The sequence below is a fragment of the Nestor notabilis genome, unplaced genomic scaffold (genome assembly GCF_000696875.1).
Source record: "Nestor notabilis isolate BGI_N333 unplaced genomic scaffold, ASM69687v1 scaffold34203, whole genome shotgun sequence".
NCBI classification, from domain to species: Eukaryota; Metazoa; Chordata; class Aves; order Psittaciformes; family Psittacidae; genus Nestor; species Nestor notabilis.
In genome coordinates, this window is record NW_009923902.1 from 6,497 (window position 1) to 16,017 (window position 9,521).

At 50.6% G+C, this 9,521-nt stretch overlaps 1 protein-coding gene across 2 annotated transcripts; it reads left to right on the plus strand.

The window, feature by feature from the left end:
- The first annotated feature begins 3,524 nt into the window (after positions 1-3,524).
- Positions 3,525-7,906, plus strand: RAB7A (RAB7A, member RAS oncogene family). 2 transcript variants are annotated; one of them, XM_010012387.1, is made up of 6 exons: positions 3,525-3,589; positions 4,645-4,771; positions 5,549-5,767; positions 6,299-6,427; positions 6,577-6,713; positions 7,667-7,848. In XM_010012387.1, exons 1-5 carry the CDS (start codon positions 3,537-3,539, stop codon positions 6,670-6,672), a joined length of 624 nt encoding a protein of 207 aa, XP_010010689.1. In that variant the 5' UTR covers positions 3,525-3,536; the 3' UTR covers positions 6,673-6,713; positions 7,667-7,848. The 2 variants fall into 2 exon arrangements, with proteins under 2 accessions (XP_010010689.1, XP_010010688.1); XM_010012386.1 differs by having other exon boundaries at positions 6,577-7,906.
- The last annotated feature ends 1,615 nt before the right edge of the window (positions 7,907-9,521 follow it).

The window sequence follows — 9,521 nt, forward strand, 5'->3', positions numbered from 1 at the left end:
TTGGCTTTCTCATGGCTGGGGGTTGCTAAAAGCTCCTGTAATGTAGTGGAGAAGTGAATGTTCTGCTTATCCACAGCACCCAGAGCAGACTTGCAGTGCTTCACATCCAGATGTGCCTTTTTGTGGAACACCTCCTTACCCTTGTGCTGCTTGCTGGGCCAGGGGAGCAGAGCTGGGTGTTCCGTGTGCCACAGTGAGTTCAGCTCTGCCTGGTGCTTGCTTACCTACTGCTCTGTGCCCTGTCAGCCTGCTGTTAATACCCTGCAGGGCACAGGAGGTGAGAGGTGCAGCCAACAGCCTCGCTTCAGAGCTCAGCAGGTTCCTAGCAGAGGGTGCAAATAGCATCTGGTAGATGCAGGAGCAGAGAAGTCATGGTCAATGTCCCAGTTCTTTCAGCCTCTGCATAAACATGCTTTGGTCCTTGGTTAGAATCGTGACTTGAACTGTTCAACTGCAAAGCTGCAAGAGCAAGGACTGCTCCAGCAGTGGGCCAGCAGGGTCCCAGGGGGTGGCCCGGGGAGCATGCTGCTTCCATGGAGGTGAGATTCCTCCCAAGCCTGGCTAGTCCCATGCTAAAATGGTCCATGAGCACCTTACCAGGGTGTTCCTAGGATGGCTCATCTGAGAGACCTGGTGGGTCTCATCAGTGCACACTCCTGCTCTTCTTTGCTTGGACCAATGTAATAAATATTAGAATGTTTGCATTGTGACCTGACACACGTGCACGTCCCCAAGGCAGCCCCTGCCCAGCATTTCTGCTTTGAGTCAAAGCAGCTGACCAAATACAGCAAGTGAAATGGCAGCTGCAGTGTACTCTGAAGCAACAAGGGAGAAGCCTAATGAGATTTGGCATAGGCTTTATTTCCTCTTCTTCTGAGGAGCTGGAACAATATGGAGCTTCATGGGACAGTTTGACTCTTCCTTTTGGACCAGTAATCCAGTAACACTTGGGGGTCAGATGTGAGGGGTTCTCCTTGCTGCCCCAAGGTGGGATTGAGCATGTTGTCCCAGGTTTAATCTTATGAGGGTCAACATAGTGTTCATGGCTTGCTTGCTGATAGGGATAGGCATTAAACATTGAATAGAAGGTCTCCTCTCAGAGGCAGCTGTGTCATTCCTTTGGCACCAGTTAAGCCAGGAGGAGGAATGGTGCTGACCAGTGTCCTGGTTGCTGGAAAGGTTCTGCTGGCTCCGGGGCAGGGTGGGCTGAGTCTGAGCAGCCATGCAGGTGACCCCGCTCCAGGAGACTTCACACAGTGTAAACCAGAACTGATGCCTTGGATCCCATCTTAACAAACAGGTTTTTCTTCACGGTATCTCTGCAGGAGGAAGTGTTTGCTCAGCGCTGCTCTGGGGCTGGCTGTGGGCCCCGAGTGAGCACACTGCCATCTTAAGGGCTTGTGAGGCTCTTGCAGGATGCTGCTCTGGAGGAGTCATCGCAAGTATAAAGCAAGACAAGCTGTATGTAGAGTGCAAAATAGTCCTGGATGCACTGACTCAGCACTATCACAGTTTTCATCTCGACTCAGGCTGAGCTTGCTCTCAGCATGGGGGAACCCTGCACATCCTCCAGCTCAGTGTAGCTCAGTAGTGTTTCTTGCAGGTGTGAGTGGAGAAACTGCCCATGTGAACTAACTGTTCCTCCAGGTATTCAGACTTGCTCTGTGAGCTAAAGCTGTAATCTCCTTGGGCTTCAAAGCAGCATTGACCAAGCCTAGTAGAACAGGAGTGGAACCTCTGGGCAGTGTCTGCTGCTGGCCTCTGGAGTTCTCATGTCTCGTGGTCCAAACCAAATGCCAAGCTGAGGCAGCCGCTCCTGTGCCATGGCTCACATCCGTTGCATCACTGGCGTGGAAGCTCTGTCTCACCTGACCAGTGGTGATGAGGTGGTAATAGCCCTCATGCCCATGGGGTGGGTCAGTGATGACAAGAGGCAGTGTCAGCTCTGACTCTGCTTCCTCCCTGTCTGCAGGTGCCTGCTCACCTGAGCTGCTTCCCACGTAATGAGACTTGACACAGCAGTTTCTCCTCCCTTCACAGGGGGACTTCAGGCTCTGCTGAACTTTGGTGCTAAGCATGCAGCGTGATTTAGTGTTGTAACTTAGGGCTCTGCAAATCCCTCCCCGAGCATGAGAACTGATGCCAGCGTGTCCAAAGCTGCTTGGAATACCAGGAAATGGTGAGCTGCAGCAGCCAGTGGCAAGTGATACTGTGAACACGTGGAGAAAATAGAAGCAGCATGTGCTGGGTTCTGGGACAGTCTCTTCAGGGTGAGTTGTTTTCCTCTGTTCTGAGTAAAACGGGAACTCTCACACTGGACCTGAACCTGTACAGATGTGTTCCTCGCAGTTCAGTGCACACAGCTGTTTTCTGGCTGTTTCAAAGCTGTGCTCACTTGCTGCTTGCTCCATCTGAGCTGATAGTGCTGCAGAAGTCTCTGGCTTGGCTGTCACAAGTCGCACTTGTGCTGTGTGCTTTGGAAACACAGGAGGTGCAGTCTGCTTGGGGGAGTTTACATGGTCTGTTCTCCCCATGGCCATAGAGGAGACAAGCTGTAGTGTGGGGGTCTTGGCAAGAGCAGAAGCAGATTAAATGGGGTGTTTATCGCGGCTGTGACCTCTTTGAGCTGCTCTTCTTGTCCAGGCCTGGTCCAAGGGGACCCCGGACCAGGGGGATCATGGAATGTTGGGAAGGAGAGGTGTTCCTGCCTGCAGCAGCTGTCCTGTGCAGGCTCTCTGGTGTCTGTTGACATCCACTGAAGGACAATGTGAGCAACACCTCATGGTCCAACAGAGCAATAGATGGACTGTTGTGAGGTTTGCCACTGTAGCCTGACTTGTCTTCCACGAGAGGTGAGGTGGCACTAGTTCACTTCATAGGCTCTCAGCAAAGCCTCGGTGTCTGGTAGCACTTGCAGTTCAGGTGTTCAAGTGGGTCTGTGTGCTTGTGTGAGCCCTTCAACCAGAGTTGGGCCTCAGTGCCTTCACAAAGCACAGCTGCCACAGAAAGGTGCTGCTTCTCAGCCGAACCAGGAGGTGGAGGAAAACCCTTTCTTTTTTTCCTCGTTTTCTGCTAGGAAACTACTGAACAGCACAAAAAAGCTTGAGTGTGGTATTAAACGTGTCTCTGCTTACATCTCACTTAGTAGCCTGTGTAAGAACTAGCATGTGTTGGGAGCTGGTGTGTGCTCTACCTCCAGCAAAGCTAAGGGAGGTGGCCTAGGCTGGTAAACCCACACAACAGCCTGGAAATAGGGTCCCAAATACACTCGGTACTGTAAAGGGCAAGTGCTTGGCTCATTTACCTGTTGCTATTCACCTGCTGCTACTGGTTGGACATGGCCCTGCCTATGAAATGGGCAATCACATGGTTAGAGCCCAAGTGTAGCCTTGAACTGATGAGCCTGGTTTCAGGAGCTGCTGGTTCCTGGCTGGGAGCTGGGTTTCCCAGACTTCAAACCCGGTGCTCTCTGCCTGGAGGAATGACATGCTGATGGTGTCTGATGGGACTGTTCCTCTTCCTTTCCAGTGTAAAAGATGACTTCTAGGAAGAAAGTGTTACTGAAAGTCATCATCCTTGGGGACTCCGGGTAAGTGGAGGAGCCTTTAACTTGCCAGTCTGTGTCTGGCTCTTGACAAGGGGGAGTCTGGATGAATGTGCTGTAAGAGACCAGCATTGCCTGGGGAGGAGGTCGTTTAGCCCCAGGTGGCTGTGCCTACCTTACAGCTTTCAGAACTCGTCACTGCCCTCTGTCCTGAATGTGTCCCTGCAGTTTAATAGCTTGAAGTCCTGCCACAATATTGAACGGGGAAATGCAGGGGACAGACCTCTCCAGCAGCAGAACTGGAGAGCAGACAGGATAGCCTTTCTGCAAGGAGCATGTGTGGGGTTGAAAGCAGCATTTCACTTAAAGAAAAAGCAATCCAAAACTGCTGTCAGCAATCTCCAAACCTGCCTCTGTCAAACATAGTTTATATGGAGCCATCTGCTCAGCTCCTGTGTGACCTGGCCCCTTGGAGTGAGCAGCTTTGCTGTGTGCTGTGAGCAGGGAGGCTGCTCCCTGTTGTAGGTTACTGGCTGTGCAGGCTGCAACCTGACTCCATGACATGAAGCTTATTTATACCAGTGTGCCCCGCAGGCTGTTGATCAGGGAGTGTTCCTCAGCCAGAGAGGGGAGGTGAGCCCCAAAGCTGGCTCTCTGGGGGGATCTCCACCTCTGGCTGCCTGGCAGATGTGTATTGAGCTGTCCCCAGCTGAGATGCTGTTCCTCCACCTCCTCCTCGTGCAGAGGCTGAAAGTGGCTGTTTCTGGTGGGTTTCTCTGGGGCACTTCATCTTCTTCCAAAACTTCCCCCGTGATCATGATGGGACGTGTGCTTCTTACCAAGGGTCACGTTGCTAATGGGCAAACAAGGTTTCTTAAGATGGTAATCCCTTGTGACCTTAGGTACCTGATGCTCTTACTCAGCATGTAGCCTCAGCATCTATTGCTGTAAAAGCCCCTTCTTGGAGGGTGTATTTCCCTGTCCAAAGGGCCAGGAGGCTGTGGTGGAAAGCAAAGGGCTTGGGATGTTCTGTTTGGGGTGGTTAATTCGGGCATTGCTGTAGAAACAGCCTACACGGTCTCTTTCGTCTTTCTGTACAGGGTGGGGAAGACATCACTCATGAACCAGTATGTGAACAAGAAATTCAGTAACCAGTACAAGGCCACGATAGGTGCAGATTTCCTCACAAAAGAGGTGATGGTGGATGACAGGCTAGTGACAATGCAGGTAAGGAGAGACCCTGCTCCCTGCTGCAAGGGGTGCCTGGCTGCACAGACGGCTACTCCAGTGCAGCCCCAAGCAGTGCAGGGGTCAGTGTCCAGGGTGGGAATCTTGTTTGCACTGAACTCCGCTGGGCTTCTCTACAGATCTGTGCATGGCCTGAACAAGGGAAGGCAAAGATCAGTTTGGGCTCAGCTGAGAGCAGCTTTGCCAGGCTCAGTTTAAAAAAGCAGCATTTGGTACTGTCAGTAAACTAGATTTTGTTAGAGAAATTCACTTCCCTGGTGGAAAGGGCTGGGAAAGGACTCCTTAGGTCAACAATTCATGCTGCCCTGAGTCCTTTGGGTATAGTGTCAACCTGCCAGTCTGCTTATGTCTCTGGTATCTGAAGCTTTTACCTCTCTGTGGTGAGACTCACTGTGAGGCAGCAGAAGCCCTGTTGCAGCCACCAGAGGAGTGTTTGGGCTGTGCTGGTGCCCAAGTGCACCCAAGCACTGCAGGCAGGTCACCTGCTAACCCTAATACCTACATCCTGCTTGCCCAGAGCAAGGTTATTTACCTTGCTAAGGCTGGACACAAAAAGGGTGTTAAACACCTATCTTTAGAGTAGTGCTTCTGGCTCTTGATTCTTAGTGCCTCCAGAAATTCCCAGGCCTTTGGGAGCTTGCCTCTGGCTAGCTAGGAGCTGTACATGGCTGGTGGGGAGTTTTGCAATGACTGCCCCAACTGTGGACTGACTGTGTCAGAGCAGAGCTGGCTTATCTGCCCTGTCTTTCACTCCAGATCTGGGATACAGCAGGACAAGAACGATTTCAGTCTCTGGGAGTTGCCTTCTACAGGGGAGCAGACTGCTGCGTGCTGGTGTTTGATGTCACGGCCCCCAACACGTTCAAAACCCTCGACAGCTGGAGGGACGAGTTCCTCATCCAGGCCAGCCCGAGGGATCCTGAGAACTTTCCTTTTGTTGTGCTGGGAAACAAGATTGACCTAGAAAACAGACAAGTGAGTGCTGGGACTGAGGGGCCTCCGAGGAAGGTGCTGGAGCCAGAGACCTGGCAGGAGCACTGGGGGTTATCTGAGAAAGGGAGTGGGAGGCGCCTGAGTGTGGCTCAGCTGCTCTGTGGCACCAGGGAAGTCTCTCCTGGCTGGAGAGGTCAAACCCTGTGCACAGCACGCTCCTGCCCACTGGTGGAAGAATTGCAGTAGCTTCCTGGGTAGATGCCAGGACAGGAGCTGATTCTCCTCCTCCAGAAGGGCTGATTAAACCCCTATGGGAGCAAGTCCCTGCTCTGGTCATACCTGAGCAGCCTGTGCCAATGTGGCCTTCCTCAGGCGTGATGCTCCTTGTCATGGGGGTGAGTGTGTCTGGTGGTGGGCAGTGGCCTCCTGTGCTCTGTATCAAGGCTGTAGTCCTGATGAGGCCAAACTGCTGCCTTGGTTCAGGTGGATATGAGGGGGCTCTGGCCTTGCCCTGGGAATAAACTCCCTTTCCTGCATAGCTGAAGGTGGTGATGATGCTCTCTGTCCACCCAGGTCACCACAAAACGGGCACAAGCCTGGTGCTACAGTAAAAACAACATCCCCTACTTTGAAACCAGTGCCAAGGAGGCCATTAATGTGGAACAGGCTTTCCAGACGATTGCACGAAACGCACTTAAACAGGTAAGGAGGGGGCTGGTGGGCTCCCTATGCTGGACCTGCCCACTGGGCTCTGCTGCTTGCCAGTAGCTTTCCCAGCTGAGAATGGCTCCATGCATGCCAGGAGCTGCCTGCGGAGCTGTGGCACCAACTCCTCCCTTCTCCCCCATTAGGAAACCGAAGTGGAGCTTTACAATGAATTCCCTGAACCTATCAAACTAGACAAGAACGACCGAGTGAAGGCTTCTGCGGAGAGCTGCAGCTGCTGAGGGGAGAGGCAGGGGTTGAGCACAGTCCTTCACAAACGAATATCACACTTAGGCCTTCAAACACACAGCCCCTCTCCTGTGTTTAAAACGAAATTAAAGATATCTCCATCTCCAGCTGCCAAAACCCCCCCATCTCCCATGAGCATCTGTGAGCCCCGCACCCCAGAGCTCACCCCCCACACATCCCATCACACTTCATGGTAACAGACCTTTCTCTTAGTTTAAAATGGAAACTCTTATGTATGTTTGGAACTGAATTGAATTCCAGGTGTCCAAGGGAGAGAAACTGTTTACAGGTAATCTGTGTAAAAAGTTCATACATTTTTAACTGTCTGGTGTTTTCCCCTGTGAAGGCTGCAACTGGAAAGGCTGGTTACCTGTAGTTCATCGCAAGCTCAGCACTCAGTCCAACTAGGTTGAGTTTTGTATGTATCTCTGTTAATGCTTGTTACTTTTAACTAATCAGATCTTTTTACAGTATCCATGTGTTATGTAATGCTTCTTTAGGAAAAATCTTATAGTACATGTTAATATATGCAACCAATTAAAAATGTATAAATTAGTATAAAATTCCTGAATTTACATGTTCAAGTACTGAAACACAGATTGTGTAGAAAGTGAGGAGGACACTTGTGAACTGCAGCATGGTAGTGACACAGTCCAGAGAGGCAGTATTCTGTACAGCAGAGCTGAGCTAGGGAAAGCCTCCTTGTCCTGAGGCCCAGAAGGCTTCATCTTCTGGAAAATCCGTCTGGCTTCCTTGTATCTAAATTCTCAGATTTGCAGCACAGCGTTGATATGCACACTGGATTATTGGATTTAAAATTAAATACAGCTATGAAATGACCTCATTTGTTCACCTCCCCACTGCTTAACTCCTAACATCCTGGAGCGAGTGTGAGAAGGAGCCAGAGCTGAGGTGTCCCGGGGGCTCTGGGTGCTGTGGGTGAAGCACCTCTCCCACCGGGGCTGTGGTAGCTGTTTCTTGATGAACGACCTGGACACTGAATCTTCCCTTTCTTCTTACTGACTGCTAATCTGGATTTTTGGTATGGAAAAATTTGGCAATCTAGTCCCTTTCCTCTTCCTTTCTTCCTGGTATTTGTTCTTGCGTTTGTAGCTTGCTTAAATGGAGCCCTTCTACCTGTTTTCCAGAGGTCTACATTCTAGTACGTAGGCTGAGCTCTTATGTAAAGAGACAAACATGATGCCAATAAACTTAACAAGAACAAACCTTCTTGTTTACTCCTGTTTCTGACTCTCTTTTGTTTTCCTCCACTAACATGCCTCTTTCCTCTGTCTCGTCACCATTTCAGCATCCCAGTGCCTGCTAATAGAAGGATGTTTGTGCTTCCTCCTTGCTATTACCTCTCTGTCTTCCAGATGTGATTCTTGCTCCCCTCCTCTTGGAGAGGTTGTGAAGAGCAGGCTGCGCCCTTCCTGGCCTCACCAGTTAAGGAAGAAGTGAGGCCTTGGCTGCCTTAGAGCCAGGTAAGGACCTTTCCTTGGTCCAGCCTAGTCAGGGTTAAGCCTTTAATTTCTAGATGCTGGGCATGACCTGCTGTTTGCACTCACAAGGCTGAGCTCACTACTCCTGTGCCTGCAGGAAGATGGAAAACAGAAATGAGGCCAGTTATTTCAAGAGCTTGCTCACAGTCTTTGTGCTCTATACCTATTTTATGGCTTTGTCCCACACACTTCTCTCACTTGACTGGGCTTTTGCTGTTCACATCAATTTCAAATCACTACTCTGCCATAGCAATGCATGCCGGTGGTATTGCGTTCCTCTGCATCAGTTTGAAAGGCTCGGACCTTCTTCGCCTCTCCAGCTAAAGTGTTTGCTGTAGATACAGTCCTATGGTGGAGCATGCTGAGCTGGGGGAGGAATAACTGATGTTCTGGGGGAAGGGGATGGTTTTATCTCTGCACCTCCCTCCTGCTGCTTTGGCTGGAGGAGCTCTGCCCATGTCCTGGCCAAGCAAAGGGAATGAAATGAGGATGGAGCTGCTGCTGCGAGGACAGGGGCTGGTTCCTCAGCCCACATCAAGGGCAACAGTTACCACCAGTGCCCTGAACAGGCAGAGTGGTGGGATCTGGCCTCTGCGAGTGGAATCACAACCATGTCTGTGCTGCAGGGCTGGGGCATAGCATCAAAACCTGGTGCATGGGAAGCAGCACAGAGACGTGGAGGTGGGAAAGCCGGGAGTGTGCCTGGGCCATGGCACCCAGGTGAGTTTGGGGTTGGCCATGTCCTGCACTGCAGCCTGTGCTGGACCCTCCTGCAGCCCAGTGCCTGCTGCTGCACAAGAGCACCAAGATGACCATGGAGCGTATGTGTTGCTGCACCACCCTTACCCAGGGTTCAGGGAACACACGTGAGGTTAGCTATGGGTTTCTGTGTATGAGGCATGTGTTGCAGGCTCGCCCATGCACACACAGGCAATAGACAGTATTTATTTGTTCATATACAGGTATATTCAGAGAAAGAGACAAAATGAGCTCACACAGAGATATGGCTACCCTCATATATTTAATTTACATTAAATATAAATACATTCATATATAGCTATTAAGCATTTGAGTATTTATATAGATATAGATAGAGATAAGATTAGAAGTACAGAGAAGATAGAGGTACAGTTATCGACATAGATATACATGCATAGAAATGTGTGTGTATGTATAGATATTACATCTCACCCCATGCATGGAGAGGCAGAGATGATCATACACACTCAGGCACACTTTAAATTTTATCATACTTCAAGGCTTCTATTTGTGTGTGTGCATCTCTTTGTCTACGCCCACAAATACCTCCCAGGTTGCCTGTTCTGCAGAGGCAACCAGTG

Coding starts and splice junctions, on each gene's coding strand:
- RAB7A (XM_010012386.1), top strand. CDS start 3,537: ATGACTTCTAGGAAGAAAGTGTTACTGAAAGTCATCATCCTTGGGGAC. Junction 4,772..5,548: donor ACAGGCTAGTGACAATGCAG/GTAAGGAGAGAC, acceptor CTTTCACTCCAG/ATCTGGGATACAGCAGGACA. Junction 6,428..6,576: donor CACGAAACGCACTTAAACAG/GTAAGGAGGGGG, acceptor CTCCCCCATTAG/GAAACCGAAGTGGAGCTTTA.